This window comes from Notechis scutatus, chromosome 3 (assembly GCF_049901735.1).
Source record: "Notechis scutatus isolate UNSWTSFEM ecotype Mainland chromosome 3, rNotScu1.2, whole genome shotgun sequence".
NCBI lineage: Eukaryota > Metazoa > Chordata > Lepidosauria > Squamata > Elapidae > Notechis > Notechis scutatus.
Window position 1 is genome coordinate 38,227,898 of NC_142011.1, and position 20,228 is coordinate 38,248,125.

The window sequence follows — 20,228 nt, forward strand, 5'->3', positions numbered from 1 at the left end:
ATGTATTCATAACTATGTATATACTATTATCTTGTAAGCGATTGACAAATCAAAATAAATAAATAAAAAAAAATAAAAAAGATGTACCAACCAGAACTAACATTAATATAAGACCAGCTAAGGAACTTTGATCCCAATAGCAATTTAATGGCACTTAGCATAAAAACCACTACAAATAAATTGAGAAGTTTCATACTAAGACCATATCTACAGTATATGTACTTCTGGGAAAAAATCATCAAATAATACCATTTTAAAATTGTATGAGTAATAATAGTAGTACATTTTATTATAGTCACTGATCAATTTAGAAACAAAAAGCATACACATTCTGAGATTGCAAATAAACAACTGTAAAACTGATATTGTCAGTGTATGGCATGCTTTACAAACACACAAAAAATTGCCCTTGGACATGTTCAGTGAAATAAAATCACAAATCAAACAGTAGCAATTCTAAGTAGAATGGATATGGATTATCTTAAAATATATCTAGAGTAAGAGTGATCAGCTGCAACCAAACATTTATAATAAGGGCAATGTAAAAAAAGCAAATTAATATTTCAGGAACTCCTTCACTATAAGGACAAAGTCTTTCTTTAGATAGGAAACTCACAATTTCCCTTCAACAACAGCTTGATGGAAGGGCATAAATGTTGTCAGGGTTTCGGGCTCTTCTGAAATTTAAAAACCTTAAAGAGTCATTTTTCAAAAACAAATTAAATATTGCAACTATCTGAGATTGGAAAATTTGGATCTTTATAAAAGGGCAATTTCTGCACTTACCATTTAACTCTGTTTCCTGCCCCCCCCCCCAAAAAAAATACTCCTAATTACCCTAGTTCTTAGTCATTTTGAATATCTTTATTTGCGCAAATATTTGGATATAAAGTGTAATAACAATAACTACAAAATAGAATGTAAAGGAATCTAGTGCTTAAATTTCGTACACCTCATATCATAGGAAGGTTATGTTCTGCCTACAAATTTCATTCTATTTCATTAAAAAGGGAACAAAGGGAAAGAGAAAGAAATCAGATTTCTGAACTTGATTCATGTATGAAGCAAACTAAGTGGCTTTGACACAAGTCAGGTTTGACTGTTTTATGAGTTGTTATACTAAATTCAATAAATGAATTAGGGTGTGTTTGACAAACTTTTCCAGGATCCCCACCAGTTTATGGTAGGAGCATTTTGGTATGGTGCATTCCCATCTAAATCTGGAGGACTCCTGTTATTTGCTCTTGTCCATTCAGCAGTTTGAAAATTTGCTCAGAAGGTAGCAGCATTCTGTGTGCCTTGGCATATAGGCATGCTGACCACATGACCATGGAAATGTCTTCAGACAATGCTGGCTCCCTCAGCTAAGAAATAGAGATGAGCATCACACCCCTAGAGTCAGACAAGATTGACAGGGGACTTGTGTTGTGTTGTGTTGTATTGTAAGGTATTGTAATATAACAGGGGAAACCTTTACATTATATCCTGCATGTCCTTTATATATTAAAAGTAAACCAATCATAAAAGCCTTTCATAACTAATAGCATGCTAACCATATACTAATATAAGTACATACATTTCTTTTTCAAGCTCTGCTTTCAGTGTTGTAAGTTGTTGAAAGCAATTTTGTTTATTTTCGAATTCATCAGACAATTGCATTTCCAAATCATGTATTTCTTTCTGCAGGTAACAATTAAAGCATGAATGTACTTTTACAACATACCATTTAAAATAACATCATTAAACAATACAACTTTTTTGGCATTTTCTGGTTTAAAAGAGCCCATTGGTTAAAATGTGTTTACCTTTATGACCACGTGGTTCATTTAACAACCACTTAGCAACTGCTAACAATCATCACAAAACCCAAAATAAAATCAAGTTTGATCACATGGTGCCTTGACTTATAACCAAAATTCTGGTCCCAAATGTGGTAGTTAAGTGTTCTAACTGTTCATATAACAAACATAAATGAAATAAGTCTTTAAATTAAACTTTAAGTAGCCACTTACAGGCAGTCCTCACTTAACAACCACAACTCCCTGGCTCGGTGACATAGTCATTAAGCAAGACATCATGTGACTGCAGTCGGCTAATGACTTCATTCTACTGTGATTAAGTAATTCACTTGCAGTTGTTAGGTGAGATATCATGTTATTGTGATTTGTGATTTTACTTCCGCCTTCTCCATTTACTCTGCTTGTTGGAAGCTGGCTATGAAGTGCACAAATTGGGATGATGTGACTGAGAACACTGTCTTAAATATCTGTTAATTGTAAAGTACCCACATATTGACCACATGACTATGGGGACACTGCAATGGTTGTAAGTGTGAGAATTGGTCATAAAATTACTTTTTCATCACTGTTATAACCTCAGATGGTCACTAACAGGGTAGTCATTAGGCAAGGACTGTCTGAACGTAAGAATTTTGTATGTCCTAATAAAAACTTAAATGGTAGCCTCTCTGCAATTAATTTAGCTATTAAAGCTCTGGAGATGATATGTGTCTCACTAGCTGCTACCAGATAGTTGGTTCCTATATGAAATTGTGCAGTATTTTTCTTTCTTTCTGACATACCAGTAATATTATTATGAACAGTAAAAACAATTATTGCTCATATATGGGAGAATTGTACATTAAAAATCCTGCATATTTTGCCACTTCTAAAACTCTAACAATGACATACAGCTGTTACATAAAAATAGTAAAGTACCACTGAGTAGATGCAGGTAGTCATAAAGAGAGAAATGCATGCTTATTTGCCATTCAAGAGGTTGGCAAAGGGTCTAGTACAGGGGTGTCAAACTCAAGGCCCGTGGGCCTGATTCAGTCTGTGGGGTGCTTAAATCCAGCCCATGGGGCTAGCCTGGAAATACCAAGGGACTAGACCGTGGCACCTCTGGCAGCTAAAACGGGGCATATATGGGGCCCCTTGCCTCGTTTTCACCCTCCATGGCCTCCTGCAGCCTTCTGCCGGTTAAAAACGAATTGAAGAATGGGCCAAAAAATGGGACCAAAATGGGCTGAAAAGCAGGTCCAAAAGAGGCCAAAAATGGGCTGAAAAATGGGTCAAAACGGGCCAAAAATGGGCCATGTTACCCATTTTCAGCCAGCAGAGTACTGCAGGAGGCCATTGAGGGCAAAAATGAAGTGCAGGGGCCCTAAGCGCGGACCCCCCTGTGCCCTGTTTTGGCCAGAAAGATGCTGTAGGAGGCATCCGCCCTGCCCCCACACACACACACACACCACCACCAGCCTACAGAGGAGAATTACAATGCTGATCTGGCCCTCAAAGAAATCCAGTTTGACACCCTTGGTCTAGTATATATTTATTTTAAATAGGAAGATATTTTAAACTATATTTTTGTAATAATTATACTGTATGTAAATATCAAACTCTATCAGAACTTACAATACCTCTCTTGTCTGAAGAGTGTCCTTTAACTCTCTTTCTCTTTCTTGTAATTTTTCAATGGTCTTCTCAAGAATTTGTTTTCCATGTAAAAAATCTTGGACTTGTACCTATTCAAAAGTTAAAATAAATTAAAAATTGGCACAAAATGAATAAAGTTTCATTCTATTATTGTGACAATCTTTCTATTTCTTTATACTGATAAGTCCTTCCTCTCAAGTCCTGCTTTTGGGGCACATCATTGGGTGTGTATTCTTGAGAGAGATGAGTGAAGAACCTTAAGAGAGTATGTATCAAGTGCAAGGAACCAAGAACAGCACAATAAACTATTCAATGTAATTTCTTTATTGCTGTTTGCTAAGAGACAGAAATCTTGCCTGATTAAAACACACTCTGCATCAGTGGTTGCCAACCAGTCCGCAAGAAAATTTTGGTGATCTGCAGAGAAATGTCACCCCCAAAGCACCCCCCAAAGCAATTAATCCAGGCTATGCGGGAACACAACACTGTGCTGCCCACATGGCCCGCGGGAACACAAGGCTTGTGTTGCTTGCATTACAAACACGAGGTAGTGAGGGGAGGGGGTAAGGGCAGAGGGGGGACTTTCCCCCTCGCCCCACGCTCCTTGCCTGGCTATCAGGCTGCTTCTTTCCATTTCTTTCTTCTTCTGCTTTTGGCTGCACGCAAGGAAAGCAGCAAAAGTCCACCAGAAATGAGTCTTTGGGACCCTGCAAGGCATCCTGCTCCAAGAGGCTGTGCCGGCAAAGACTCATTTCTGGTGGAGTTTGGGGGAGAGAAAGAAAGACTTCTGCTGCTTCTGCTGCTTTCCTTGCATGAAGCCAAAAGTCTCTCTCTCTCTCTGCCCCTGAGAATGGAGTTGGAGACGGTATCCTGCTATCCCAAATAAAGAATGATCGATCGGTAGGAAAATGAGGTGGGGAATTTTCCTTCAGACTTTTTTGGGGATTTTCCCAGGGTCTCTTCAATCCCCCCAAAAATCTGCAGGAAAATTCCCCACCCTGTTTTCCTACCAATCAATCATTTTTTATTTGGGATCGCAGGATACCATATATCTCTTTCTCTCTCTCCCCCCCATGAGAACGGTGCTGAAAAGCTGGTTAGTGAAGGAATGTGGGTGCCTTGGAGGATGTGTGTGTGTGAGGGACCTCTGTGTGTGTTTGTGTGTGTGTGTGTGTGTGTGTGTGTGTGTGTGTGAGAGAGAGAGAGAGAGAGAGAGAGAGAGAGGGAGAGAAAGGGGAGAGGAGGGAGAGGGAGAGAAAGAAAGAAAAGAAAGAAAGAAAGAAAGAAAGAAAGAAAGAAAGAAAGAAAGAAAGAAAGAAAGAAAGAAAGAAAGAAAGAAAGAAAGAAAGAAAGAAAGAAAGAAAAGAAAGAAGGAGGAAGGAAGGAAAGAACATCACCGCCAGGTTAGATCGGATCTCTCTCTCTCTCTCTCTCTCTCTCTCTCTCTCTCTCTCACACACACACACACACACACACACACACACACCAAAATTATGAGTTTGGTGGTCCCTGAGGTCCAAAAGGTTGGCGACCCCTACTATGCATAACTATCAAACATATCCTGTGAAATTTAGGGAGGATCCCTCCTGGGCCTCTTTCTGCATAACAAGGACTCAAGGCTGATTTGGCTGTTACCTCCTTGGGTAACAGAATAATAGAGTTGGAAGGGACCTTGGAGGTTTCCAGTCCAGCCTCCTGCTCAAGCAGGAGACCCTATACATTCCAGACAAGTGGCTGTCCAGTAGCCTCCAGTAGTGGAGCACCCACGACTTCTGAAGGCAAGTTATTCTACTGGTTAATTGTTCTCACTGTTAGGAAATTTCTCCTTAGTTCTAGTTTGCGTTTCTCATTGATTAGTTTTCTTTGCCTCTTGTCTTGCCTTCTGGTACTTTGTAAAATAGGTTGTGGCCTGCTCTTCTTTGTGGGAGTCCCTCACTGCTATCATGTCACCCCTAGTCCTTTTCATTAAACTAGACATTCCCAATTCCTGCAACCATTCTTCATGTTTTAGCTCCAGTCCCTAATCATCTTTGTTGCTCTTTTCTGCACTGTTTCCAGAGACTCAACATCTTTTTTATAATATAATAATCAAAACTAAATGCAGTATTCCCAGTGTGGTCTTACTAAGGCCTTATAAAGCAGTACAAATATTCATATAAACTTGATTCTATCCCTGTTAATGCAACCTAGGGTTGCATTGGCTTTTTTGGCCACACACTGGTGGCTCACATTTAAGTGATTGTCCACTAGGACTCCAAGATCCTTGTCATAGTTTCTAGCATTCAGCCAAGTTTTACCTAATCTGTACCTATATATTTGATTTTTCTTGGCTAGGTGTAAAACCTTACTTTTCTCTACACTGAATTTTATTTTGTTAGATAGGGCCCAGTGTTCAAGTTTGTTGATAACCATCTGGATCTTGAGCCTATCTTCTGGGGTGTTGGCTAGTTTAGTGTCACCTGCAAATTGGATGACTTCCCTTTCTACTGCCTCATCTAAATAGTTTATGAAGATGTTAAAAAGTACTGGGCGGTACCCTGCTTGCATACTTCCCTCCATGTAGATTTAGTTCCATTAAGGACTACATGTTGAGTGCAGTTTGTTAGTCAGTTGGTGGTGATGCTGTTTATCCCTCTTTTTTTTTTTTTTTTAATTTACCAAGCTTAGCTTCTTTAGCTTATCAAGAAGTCGGTGGTGATCTACTTTGTCTAATGCCTTACTCAAATTCAAATATACTATGTCCACTGCATTTTGCTGGTCCACTAATTTAGTTACTTTGTTAAAGAATGAAATAAGATTTGTTTGGCATGATCTGTTTTTGAGAAGCCTGTGTTTGGTTCTTGTTATAACTTTGCTTGCTTCTAGGTGTTTGCAGATCTGTTGCTTATCTTTTCTGGATATTCCCAGGTATTGATGTCTGGCTGATTGGTCTGTAGTTTCCTAGCTCTGTCTCCCCCCACACACACCTTTTTGGGGGGGAAGTTGGGAACCACATCAGTTCATTTCCAATGCTCTGGTAGTTCCCCAGTGCTCCAGGATCTTTGAAATATATAGTTTAATGGTCTCAAGATCACATCTTCCAGATCCTTCAGAAATCTGGGATGTAATCTGTCAAGTTCCTGTGATTTGAACTTATCTAGAGTGGGTAGGTGTTCTCTTACCATTTTCTTGCTTATTTTAATTTGTATTCTTAGTCTGTCTTTACAGTTAAGTTTTTGATTTATTTTTTTGGTAGGTTGGGCTGTTTTATCTTGTTATATGAAGATAGATGCAAGGAATGAATTAAGGGGAAAAAACCTTTCCTCTTGCAACTCAGCACCAGATTCCACCACAGTATGCCAATGTGTATGTAAACATGGCAGAATCATCCAAGACATAAAGATCATCCCAGCTACCCAGCTAAAGCAAACAGATACCTGGGCAGTTGCAATATAAGATGCCTGAGGTAGACCCTTTAATATAAGCTCTTAATAGTTTGTGATTTTAAAAAAAGTGAATAGAAAGTGTTAAGACATTATCCTCAATAAATGAAAGATGTAATGTCAGCAAGTTGAATGGAAAAATATTAGAAATCACTTACTAAGACTGGTTCCAATTCTTCAATTTGCTTTTCTTTATCATTTTTCAGTTCGGTCATCATTTCTGCAATTAATTCAAACATTAAGAATATAATGTAATATTTTCAATTATGAAATCACATATACTTTTTTATTTTTTATTCATTCTTAGATTGATATATAACCAAAATCCAATGGTACATTCTCCTATATTTTGTCATATTCTTCCTTTAAATTTTGAAAAAAAATGCATAGGTGAATGTTTTCAGTGATTGCATTAACATGCTCAGAAACACCACCACCCCAAAAAAAAGGCTAAAAAGTAAAATCCAATGGAGAAGCTAGCAGGGAAGATTGCAGGTTGCTGGGATAAATCTCCCCCACCAATACAGCCTCCCCTAGCCCCTCTGTGCCACTTGCACACCCTCCCCAAGCCTCTTCACACTATGCCTTTTGTGTACCCCCTCGCACATGTATGCACTTTCCCTGCCTGTCACACTTCTCACCTAGCCCCTCATACTCTCCCCAACTCTTCCTCACACCCTCTTATATCATCTCTGCAGCTCCATAATCCTCCTTCACTCAACAGTAGCCACTCACCTGCCTGCCTGCCTGCCTGAGACTTGCAACTTCCTGCCAGTTTTCCCACTGACTTTGATTGTGAGTTGGTCGGAAATTGCCTAATGACTGTGGGATTTGGTGAATGACAACAACTGGGATTGCAGAGATTTGTGCCTGCTACTTAGCAAAGTGGTATCACTTTACAACAGTATCATTAGCAACAGAAAATCTGTTTCAAATTGTCATTGTGATTTGAAGGCTACCTGCGTGCCTCCCACTTATTTCATCTGCCTGTCCTTCCAGATGCAGCAGAGGGGGGCATGATACAGAGCCTGTGCCATAGGTAGCTCTAGGAAGCAGGCCTTTTCTGTTGTAGTGACTTTCACTGGTGGAATCTTCACCCTGAGATGAGGTTGACCTTGCCACTGTTGAACTTCTGGAGGTCTCCCAAGACCTGTTTTTGCCAGCAGGCTTGGGGACCCCAAGAAATGGGTGAACTAGTGAAATGGCTCCATTATTTTTAAACTTTCCTTCATCTATTATTTTTTATTTTGTTTTTTATACTTTTAAAAGTATTTTAATATATTTATTGTTTTTAGCTCTGTTATAGGCCGTCCACAGTTGTTTGTTTGTGAAATGGGTGGCTAGATAATTAATTTAATGAATATTAAATGCAGTGTGACCATGAAAGAAGATGAACAATAAAATTGATATATACAAAATTAACACTGTTACAATTTTAAGTAGTTCTAAAGAACAATACCTATGTTTTCAGTTCTTCAACATACCTAGTTCAGTCGATTTATTTTGGAGTTCCAAAACTAATGCATCTGAGGCATCTCTCAGTTCCCTTTGCCTATTAAAATAATATTAAATTTTCAATGAATGGTTTAGGAAAAAAGAATTATATCTGAATGAATAACTTGAACACACATTATAAACCACTAAAAACTGATTGAATGGGAGAAATAAAATATGGCTACAAAGCTGAAATACAGCAGAGAGGTTAAGTGATCATTCTAATTCTATATTTAGCAAACTGTTTTGCCTATAACAATCTACCATAAAGAGCAGGTAGTTCTCAACTTATGATAGGTCACTTAGCAACCGTTCAAAGTTACAACAGACCACCCACCGACCCAACACGTACTTACGACCCAGTCCCAAAGTTATAAACATTACAGCATCCCTGCAGTCATTTGCGTTTATGACCGACTGCAGACTCTGCAGCATGTACCTCCTGCCTATTTCTCCCCCATCTTGTTCTGCTGGGTCCCCTCCACTCTATCACTGATCACTCACTTACCTTTTGAAGATCTCCATGGTTCAGGATGCCAGGGTAGGAAATAGGAAATGCCAGGAGAATAGGCTGCTCTATTGCTAGGTTACATGGCAGAAAAGCAGCCATCTTTTTCTGACATGCTGGAAAAACCTCTGTTTTCCTTTTGTCACTAGATGCTAGCGTTCCATTCCACAGTGAAAGCAAATGGAAAGGGAAATAAATTTTTCCCTTCCTTCCTGTTTGTCTTTGGTCCCTTGCTAATGGTGGAGGGAAAACATGGAAACAACCAGAAAACTCATCATTTCCTTCCATCAACCATTAGCTGTGCATATGTCAGTTTGCAGCATCTAAGGAAAACTAATTCTAAAGGTAACGTTTTTGAGTGGCTTCCATGTTTTTCCTCCAACACCATGAACTGCATGTCTGTTACCTTTCAGAGACAAGTGTCTAAGGCAGGTTTGTCAAACTTGATTTCATTGAGAGCCACATCAGGATTGTGTTTGACTTTGGGGGGGCCAGGGGACCGTGGCCAGGACGGGCATGGCCAGCATGACATAACTTGTGTTGGAGGACACCTGTGGTGGCCCAAGCAGTCTGCCAGTGAAAATGGGCTCCCAAGCTCCATTTTCAGCTGCAATGGCCTCCTGCAATCCTCTGCCAGCTAAAACGGAGTTTGGGAGGGCCACATGTGGCCCTCACGAGCTCAATTTTTGCTGGCAGAGGTGCCATGGGCTGATCCTTCACTATTTCCAGGATGGCCCTGTGGGCCACATCTAAGCACTCCGCGGGCCAGATCTGGCTCCCAAGCCTTAAGTTTGACACCCCTGGTCTAAGGGAATGTTACTCTAAAGGAAGAGATTTCTGGCTGCTTCCTTGTTTTCCCTCCAGCCACCATTAGCAAGGGAACAAAGGAAAATGGCAAGAAAGCGAAATAAGATTTCTCTCCCTCCCCATTTGCTTTTGCTATGGAATGGAAGGCTAGTATCTAATGACAAAAAAAAACCAGAGAGGTTTTTCTAGTGTCTCAGAAAAGGACAGCCACTTTTCAGCCATGTGGCCTAGCAATGGAACCGTCTGTCTCGTTTCCTTTCCCAGAATCCTGAGCTCTGGAGATCTTGGAAAGGTGAGTGAGCAATCAATGACAGGAGGGCTGGGTGCAAGGGTTGTGTGCAGAGGATGCCCAAGCAGCTGTCGGAGAGGAGCATGGAATATCTGTGGGTGAGGGGAGACCTTGGGACATTGCAGGCAGGTAGTTTTGTTCCTGCAGTAGGCCCCTTGTGGTCTTCCCCAGCCCTGTGGCATTCCATGAGTACTTAATAACCTGTGCATTCATTTTCTAAATGCATTGTGGTGAGCTGGATGGAGCTCATTCACTTAATATGATTCACTTAACATCTTCTCATTTTGCAAATGTAATTGGTAGGCTCCAATACATTCATAACTCAAAGATTATCTATATCATACACATAAAAAAGCAAATCTACACTATGATCAGTTTAGACCTACTTTATTATTTATTTATTAAACAAATGTACATGACTGTCCAGCTCACTGGTCTCTGCTAGACAGCGAATTGAGTCAAGGCCAGAAAGTGTAGAAAGATGGTAGACATTGCATGGTAGACAGGCCTATTAAGGGTAATTCAGCAGGCTCCTTCTCTTTAGGTTTGTCTTAGATAGCCTTTGATATCTGCCATCTCCTTTGATCTTCTCCAACCTCTACAATTGCTCCTTTATGCCCAGCAGGCAACGTCTGAAATCAGTCATACTTTGCTGCTGTGTCCTTATTCACAGGGAAGTTGATGTTTTCCCTTTGTCATAACTATTTTTTAAAATTTACACAGAAAATAATTTTACCTATTTTCTTCTTTCAATAGCATCTCCTTCAAATTAGAAACTTCAATCTGGAACCCTTCAGTAACCGATGCATGCAGAATTCTAGTTTCTTCAAATTCTCTTACAATCAATTCCTTTTGTTCAGTGACTTCTGCCAATGTTTTTACTGAAATTTGCAACTCAGTTTCTAAATTCTTACAAATATTCTAAAGAGAATAAAAAGTACATTTTTTCCAACTTATATGTAGCGATATGCTTTTATAATTAAGATTCTACTAAATGGAAATATTCATAATAATTTAAACTATATCCTGGATTTCTCATTTATATTCAATATTATTGGACTTAACTATTGTGAAGTCCTACCTTTGTATCTTCCAAAGAATGTGTAGTATTTTCCAGTTCTGTCAACAAGTTTTGTTGTTTGCTTTCTGCTTTTTTTATTATCTCATCTTGTTCCTCTGAATTTTAAATATTAAAAATAAAATATCAAAATATTTTCAGGAAAGTTTACAGACCAGAATTATACTATCTATCATGTACACAGAAAATGTTTGTTTTTAATTAAATAAGCAATATTTGTCAATATGTACACCAATCATAAGAACCAAACAAATCCCCCAATGATCTGTGCCTAAACCTTCAACAAAAGTAGCTTGTCTATCCTACCCATTTTTAAAAACTTTTTAAAGCAATATTTTTTAACTGTTTTGATCAGTGATAAGCACATAGCAAAGTTCAGCCTGTAGCTTTTTCTTACTTCCTTGGCAAAACTTTTTTAGATTTAAAGCATTCTTTAAACAAAGGACATACGCAGTCTAGGACAGGGCTATCAAACACATGGCACACGGACTGGATGCATCACACACTGGCCACACCCACGCCCAGTTTAGTGAAGGGGGAAAAAGTCCTGAAAAGTCACATGATGCCACCGTGATGATGTGAGTTTGACACCCCTGGTCTAGGACATTTTTGCTTGGGTGGAGAAGGGGGGACAGGTAATGGGGAGGGGAGGAGGAGCAGAGGTGGTATTCAGCAGGTTCTGACCAGTTCTGGACAACCGGTAGCAGAAATTTTTGAGAAGTTCGGAGAACCAGCAAATACCACCTCTGAATAGAGATTTTACAGTATCCTTCCCCTGCCACTCCCACCAAGCCACGCCCACAGAACCGGTAGTAAAAATGTTTGAATCCCACCACTGAGGAGAAGGTTATATTGTTATATTGCAAAGAAAAATTATGATCTATAGGTAGCAACAAAAGTGAGAAAAGTAATAAAAACAGAGGTTGATAAAGCCACTGAAGTGATTTTTGGAAGCTGAATTATATGTGCATGTAAGCAGGAATATAACTTAAAATAAGTGAGGCAGGTTATAATTGTAACAAAAAAGAGATTCAAAGAGCACAAGTCCTATGCATTTGTGCCAGGGATCAAAGTGACTTCAGATTAATCTTTTAGACCAAGAACTATGTTAAAGACAAAGGGAACATACAGAACAAATCTTTAATTCTTTCTCTACACCTTACTGCCCTCTTGTGGATAGTACATCATGAATGCTGAAGAGTCAGCACTGTTAGATTTGCACTTCCATCAATGACAATTCTTATTCCACCCAACTGATTATCCCAAACTAATGGAAAAGATAAAATTGAAGGAGTATCAACAAAAAGAAAAAGAAAAGCCAGAAAAACCAAGCAGAGTGAGAAAAACAAAGTGAAATATTATATTATAACCTTTTTTTGATTCTGTGCCTAGTTCAAGCTGCCTTTTATTTTCTTATAATAAATAAATACAATTCTGTATTTTTGCAGGCGTCTAATACATATTGTTTTACACTGGTGGTTGAAACACCAGTAAAATTCACGGAGTATTTTAGAAGTGAAAAAAGTCTAATAAATTAATTATGCATAAACACAGGGGGGGAGGGGGGAGGAAGGGAGGAGGAGGAGGAGGAGGAGGGCATAGTGTGCAAGAAAGAAGAAAAAAGATACAAAGAGGTTTCTGATCTATACAATAGTTATTAAGTGCAGGAATGTAATGAATTCAAGGGTTTCTTTTTGAACTTTGGGAAATACATATGTAACAGCAGAAAAGTAGGTTTAAAAATAAACAATGTTTTCCTTCCCTCAATTCTTCCTCATCTGAGCTTAAAAAACAAGTGAGGAAAAGACACTTATACTATTCGAAAATGCTATCATTACTAAGATTTCCGGTGTCATTATAGATTGCTAGATTTGCAATGCAAGGAAACTGCTTTCACTAAAATGTATTAAGCTGTTCAGATATAACCAATCAATCAATCAGAACAGAGCTGGAAGGGACCTTCGAGGTCTTTTAGTCCAACCCCCTACTTAAGCAAGAAACCCTATACCATTTCAGACAAGTGACTCTCTAGTCTCTTCTGAAAACCTCCAGTGATGAAGCACCTGAAGGCAAGCTGTTCCACTGATTATTTGTTCTCAGTGTTAGGAAGTTTCTCCTTAATTTCTGGTTTCTTTTTCCCTTGATTAGTTTCCTTCCATTGTTTCTTGTCCTACCCTCTGGTGCCTTGGAAAATAAGTTGATCATTCATTGTGGCAACCTCTCAAGTACTCGAATACTGCTATCATGTTTCCCCAGTTCTTCTTTTCTCATGTCATGTCCACCCAGTTCTTGTTTGTCTCCAGGCCTTTAATCATCTCAATTGGTCTTCTTTGCACTTTTTCCAAAGTCTCAACATCTTTTTTTGTAATATGGTAAGCAAAACTGGATGCAGTATTTCAGGTATGGCCTTACTAAGGCTTTATAAAGCAGTACTAATACTTCACATGATTTTGATTCCATGCCTCTGATTATACAACCAAGGATTATATTACCTTTTGTGGCTCGTGCCGCACACTGCTGGGTCATATTTAAATGATCATCCACTGGGACTCCAAGCTCCCTCTCAGTTACTGTTTTTAAATCAGATTTTGCCTAATTTGTTCTTTGGTTTTTCCTGCCTAAGTGTAAAACCTTACTTTTTTCCATGTTAAATTTCATTTTATTGGATAGTGCCCATTGTTCAAGTCTGTCAAGATACTCTGCCTTAGTTATATGTCCCTCTTTCCATTTTTTGTACTTGTCCTTTTTGCTTTCAGATTATCAGAGAGATCTTTATGTAACCATGCTGTTTCTTCTTGGATTTCTTATTTTTCTTCTTCAGTGGTATTGTGCTGAACTGGGCTTTTATGATTATATTTTTCAGAGCTTCCCATGCTTCTTGAGCTGTTTTTCCCTTTAGAATTATCATGCATGGAATTTTTCTTAGATTCTAATATAGGGGAAATGGTACAATACTATGAAAATGTGTTTGCCAAGACATCACAGAGCTTGGAGGAAACATGATTATACTGTACATTGACTGAGAAATGAGGTGGAAGAAGAAGCAGTAGAGTGAAAAAGAAACAGAACAGAGAGGATAGAGGAGATAAATCAATTGAATGTACAGACAGACAGACAGACAGACAGAGACAGACACATACACACAGAGAGAAACAAAAAGAGGATAACTAGGATAGAAATAAAAATACTTACTTCTTATTTCTTTCAATTCAAGTATTAACAAACTTGATTCCTGTAACTGACTATTTGTCTGTTTTATTTTGTTATCTTTTTTACCATTTTCTTCTTTCAGTATAGAAATCTAATAAAATAAATAATTGACAAGTCATGTTTGCAAAATTCCATTTGAGTTTCATATTCTTTGTTACACAGATTTTTTTTATATGACAAGGTATAGGAGAAGAGGCAAAGCCAAAAAATGAGTTAAGGGAGTCATCTGGAGTCATTACATTGCCATAAGCAATCCAGCCCCAAGTCCAACCCCCTCCACCTCAAATTCAGTTAATTCCTGTCTAGCGCCAATTTAGTATTGACCACTATTTGACCAGATTCTTCTGTTTAGACTTGAGAAATAAATCTTCTGAACTGCAACTTAACGTATGGTTCTGATCGTTTGCACCTGACACAAGCAATAAAACTAAAATGGAACAGAAATTTTTTGAAGTTATACCAGACAAGGACAAGGTATACACTAAGAATGAAACAATTCACAGTTGATCTCTTCATGACTTATAGAGCTAAGTCCCTCCACATTTAGCAGTAAGGAAATTTCACTATCCCAGGCTTTTTAAGTACAATAGCGATTTTTATTGTGGTGAGTTCACAATCTCCCTATTGATCTGAATGCAGTGGAGACTGTGACATAAGAGGAGGACAGAGGGAAGTAAAACTTTAATGTCAGCTATTCATCTTGATTAAGTGGGAAACCAGTGATTTTAGTCAGGAGATATTTTAGCATCCATTATCAATTTTAATGCAAGAAGATAACTTTCTTCTTGCCAATCACAGCTTTAAGAAAATATTTTTTTTTAAATAAACTTTATTAAACATTAGAAAAATATATACAAAGCACAAAACATTTTGTTAAAAATGAAACCAAAACCATAGAACATATGCATTACAAATTAATTAGACAATGCTTCCTTATCATACAATATTCTAATACTTATTTCTTATATTTGGCTAATACTCCTATTATAACCTCTTTATATTTTTCCTTCCTTATCTATTTACTCACTGGTTTCTATTATTTATCCAATTATACCAGTTTTCCCAGACTGTATAATATTTTGAGTCTTCCTTTTCTTTTAATTTTAGGGCAAGTTTGTCCATTTCAGTGCAATCATAGATTTTTTTGGATTATCAGGTTTTCTGTTGGCATACGATCACCCTTCCAACATTGCACAAATGCTATCCTTGCTGCAGTAATTATATGCAAAATTCAGGGGTGGGATTCAAATTTCTTAACAACCAGTTTTGTGGGTGTGGCCTAATATGTGGGTGTGGCTTGGTAGTCATGTGACTGGGTGGGCATGGCTTGTATGTAAATATTATAGATATTTATGTAAATATTGAATTTTTTATTTAAAAAAAGAGCAACTTTTACCCAAAAGCAGGTACAGCAGGCAGGCAGATTGAGTTGCTCACAGAATCACAGATTCACTTAGAGATCTATCTATCTCTAATCGGCTGCCTGAGTCTGTCACATAAAATTTGCTTGCAAGCAAACTCATAAAATTTGCTTGCAAGTAAACTCACAAAATTAACTCACAAAACACCATGTATGTAAATATTGAATTTTTTATAATAAAAAAGAGAGCAACTTTTACCCAAAAAGCAAGCAGAGCAGGCAGGCAGATTGAGTTGCTCGTAGAATTACAGATTCAGTTAGAGATCTATCTTCCAATCAGCTACCTGAGTCTGTCCTGAAAAATAGAAACTTCAGTCCTAAGGAAGGTTCAGCTCTGCTTTTAGATTAGCTAGAAAGCAAGAAATCCAAGGATTTCCTGCTTTCTAACTAATCTAAATCTGCCAGCAGAGCAGAACAGCTGATGGTCAGGGAGGAAAAAGGAAAATAGCAACTTACCAAACCAGGCAAGTTGGATGGCTCGCATGCCAGATAAGGAGAGGGTGGGCGGGAAGGGGAGGGGCCAGCCAGTGGAGTGATTTGCCAATTCTCCAAACTGAGGGCAATCGTGTGTGCAGTGTTTACAAGAAAATCCTCGTTTCCTGCTTTTTCAACCTCAGCTGTGCCTCGTAAAGCAGCTGAGGAGAGAAAAGCAGGGAATAAAGGACAGCCTAGAGCCCGGGCAGGTGGGTGGGCCAAACACCGAACCAGTTCGGTGTCAGCTGCTCTCTGCAGCTACAGGTTCTATAGAACCAAGCCGAACCAGTAGCATCCCACCCCTGGCAAAATTAGGTATTTTATTTCTTTTGCGTGTTCCCTGTTTATTAATCCCAATAGAAAAATTTCCACCTCGAATTCTAATTGAATGTTCATAATTTCTCTTATCCATAATTGTATTTTTGTCCAATATTTTTTACTCTTCGGGCAAAGCCACCAAGCGTGGAAGAAGGTACCCCTTGTTTGTTTGCATTTCCAACAAAGTGGATTTAAATTTGGATACATATTGGCTAATCTCGAAGGTGCCAGATACCACCGATAACACATTTTATATTGGTTCTCTTTATATACCGTAGATTTCATTATTTTGTAATTTTTCTTCCAAATTTTTTCCCAATCTTCCAAGTTGATGTTATGTCCTACGTTCCTTGCCCATGCTATCATTGGGCCTTTAACTAATTCCTCTGCCATTTCAAATTCTAATAAGTAATTATACTTTTTTGAAATTGCTTTTTCCTCTGTACCCTCTAAAAGTTTGTCTAACTGGCTTGGTTTTACTTCTATTCCATGTTCTTCTATGTCCTTTTTATACCTTGTTTTGAGCTGTAGGTATGACCACTAATCTATATTCAACCCTTGGTCCCTTAGTTCTTGATTTGTTTTTAGTGTTCCTTGGGAGTCTAAACATCATAGTATTTAGTCCTTTTTCCAATTTCTAATGCATTGGGGGATGGAGCCTGTTGTCAGGGAGATGGGATGTGTGAGCAGGAGCCTCTGCTAAACACGAACCCTATCCCCACTTTGCAGGACTCAATGGAGTCAAAGGGAAGCTTGGAGGGCTTGCTGAAGGAGTGGGGACTCCAGAAAATTGTTGCGGGTGGCGGCTTGTGGCAGAAAATGGAGTAATCCAGGAATGAGCAAGCGGTGGAAGGACGACCAGCAATGGCCGTCCATGAATGCTGGTAGCTGGTCATACAAGCAGTGATCTAGTGGAACCACAATCAAAGTAACAAAAGTAACAACCAGAAAGTGAGCAAAAAATAAAAGGAAAGCGCAGTAACAGTGTTAACAAAGGATAGCTTGGCAATCGGAGTGGATAACTGAGAATAGAAGAGACTGGACTGGACTTTTGTCTTTTGAATTTCATCTTTTTTTTCTCTTCTTTTTCCCCCCTATTTTTTGCTATTCTTGCCTCGGCTCTTTTTTGGGGGGGGGGGGTTGAGAAGGAGAACTTTGAGTAAAGAAACTTTGAACCAAAATGGATGATATAAAGAGAGTGAGACAGCAAATTTAAAAACGACAGAGAAACATTGTCGCGAAGTGCAAGAGACACCTGCTGGCAACGGAGGGGAAAAAAAGTAGAGTGGATTGCAACTACAGAGTAATAGATTGTAACAGAGTTAAGGAAAGGGACATTTGTGACTCTTAATCCAGTGGTTCCCAAAGTGGGCGGTACCGCCCCCTGGTGGCAGTGGGGATGCCTTAGGGGGGTGCTAAGAGGCAAGGTGGCCAGCAGGGGGTGCTAAGAGGTGGCAGGGGGGCGCTGGAGGTGGGCCCCTCGCAGGGCACAATTCAGGGGTGAGAAAAAATCCCGCCACCGCTGCTGCGTTCAAGGCAAGGCCCCGCAGGATCACCCCGTTAACTTGCATGCTCCAGTGCAAGGGGCTCAGTGGGGTGATCCTGCAGGGCCTCACCCCGAACGCAGTGTTGGGAAAGGAGAGCAAACCAGAGTGGCTTTGGTCTCCTTTTCAAACATCCCGCCACCGTCGCATTCGGGGTGAGGCCCCGCAGGATCACTCCATTGACTTGCACACTCCGGTGCAAGGGTCTCAATGGGGTGATTCCTGCGGGGTCTCATCCCGAACGCAGCTTTGGGAAAGGAGAGCAAACCAGAGTGGCTTTGTTCTCTTTTTCAAACATCCCACCGTCATTGTGTTCGAGCAGCAGTGGGATGTTTGAAAAGGAGAACAAAGCCACTCTGGTTCGCTCTCCTTTCCCAACGCTGCATTCGAGCAGCAGCGGGATGTTTGAAAAGGAGAACAAAGGAGAACAAATTGAAAAGAAAATTGGAGGGTTTTTTTGAAGAAAATAAAGAGAAGGATACATCTCCACAAAATAACTGGGATACAGTAAAAGTGTCGATAAGAGGCATGGCAATAAAATATATGGCAAAAAAAAATAAAGAGAAAAAACAAAACAAAAACATTTGAAGAGGAATATAAAGATTTGGAGAGGAAATTACAAGAGGAACCTCAAGAAAAACAAATACAATTACAAATGGACCTAATAAAACACAAAATAAACTTATTAGAGAAGGAGGAACTAGCCCAACAATTAAAAACAATATCTATTCAAAAATGCAAATAAACAAGCTCGTTGGTTGGCCCACAAATTGAAAAAACAAAAAGAAAAGAGATGGATTACCAAATTAAGAAATGATCATGGAGAAATTTGTTATCAAGAAGAAGAAAAAAAGAGAGATAATTCAAAAATATTATGAGAAATTATATAAGGAAGAGGAATACCCAACAGAGGAAAAAGTGAGAGATTATTTAAAGAAAATAGAACTTATAATAGTTTCGGATGAGGAAAAAAACTTGAATTGGAAAATAAGTTTAGAGGAAGTCAATTGGGCAATAAATAAACAGAAAAACAATGAAGCACCAGGTCCAGATGGGCTTCCAGCAGAGATTTATAAGTCTCAACAGGAAATAATAAGTAGTAAAATGCTTAAAATAGATGAGTTAAAAATTCCACAATCCTGGAAGGAAGCCATGATTACAATTATCCCCAAAGAAGGAAATGACCAAACAGATGTTGGGAACTATAGACCAATATCTTTATTAAATGTGGACTACAAAATTTTTGTTACAATTATAGTGGAAAGACTTTTAAAAAGTTAAACGAATTCATCCATATTGATCAAAACAGATTTCTCCCACATAGGCACCTCAAAAACAATATAAGGACAATTTTAAATGTTATAGAGTATTACGAAGATCATAGTTGTGACCAGGTGGCGTTATTGTTTTTAGATGCCAAAAAAGCTTTTGATAACGTGAAGTGGGATTTTATCTTGCAGCAAATTAAATATATGGATTTTGGACAAAAAATGTAAATGTTATATTGACAATATACGATAAACAAGAAGCTAGAATTTTGGTGAATGGGGGGGACAACAAATAAATTTGAAATTCAAAAAGGAACAAGGCAGGGATGCCCATTATCGCCACTTTTGTTTATTTTGACTTTGGAGGTTTTAGCAAGAACAATTAGGAAGAAACAGAAATTAAAGGGTTAAAAATAAAAAAGAAGAGTTTAAATTGCAAGCCATCGCTGACGATTTACTTTTTATATTAGAAGAGCCACAAAATTCGGGACCAAAATTGATAGACAATTTAGAAAAATTTAGAGAAGTTGCGGGACTAAAAATTAATAGGGAGAAAACAAAAATAATTACAAAAAATATGACAAATAAACAAAAAGAAGTGCTAGTAGTGAGAATGGACATTCAGATAGTAGACAAAATAAAATATTTGGGGATTATAATTTCGGCGAGGCATAAAAAAGATAACTACAACCCGTTAATAAAGCAAATAACAGAAGATCTAGAAAAATGGGATAAATTAAGACTATTTTTTATGGGGAGGATAGTGGCAGTAAAAATGAACATATTACCCAAATTATTATTTCTTTTTCAAAATGCATCCATAAAATTGGAAAAAAAGTTTTTTAATAATTTGAACAAATTGATGTCGAGTTTTATATGGCAAAAGAAAAAAACCCAGAATCAAATTGAATTTGCTGCAAGATACCAAAGAAAAGGAAGGATTCGGCCTACTTGACTGG

General features: G+C 38.4%; 1 protein-coding gene across 1 annotated transcript in view; it reads right to left on the minus strand.

Moving 5' to 3' along the window:
- Window positions 1–20,228, minus strand: part of SYCP1 (synaptonemal complex protein 1) — a 69,306-nt gene that overhangs the window by 29,352 nt on the left and 19,726 nt on the right. The window contains exons 12-18 of the mRNA XM_087959541.1: window positions 14,228–14,336; window positions 11,039–11,133; window positions 10,694–10,878; window positions 8,344–8,411; window positions 7,018–7,079; window positions 3,422–3,526; window positions 1,577–1,680 (exon numbers count right to left, since the gene is read on the minus strand). Coding sequence (XP_087815667.1) covers window positions 1,577–1,680; window positions 3,422–3,526; window positions 7,018–7,079; window positions 8,344–8,411; window positions 10,694–10,878; window positions 11,039–11,133; window positions 14,228–14,336 — 728 coding nt within the window. The remainder of the gene's footprint in view (window positions 1–1,576; window positions 1,681–3,421; window positions 3,527–7,017; window positions 7,080–8,343; window positions 8,412–10,693; window positions 10,879–11,038; window positions 11,134–14,227; window positions 14,337–20,228) is intronic.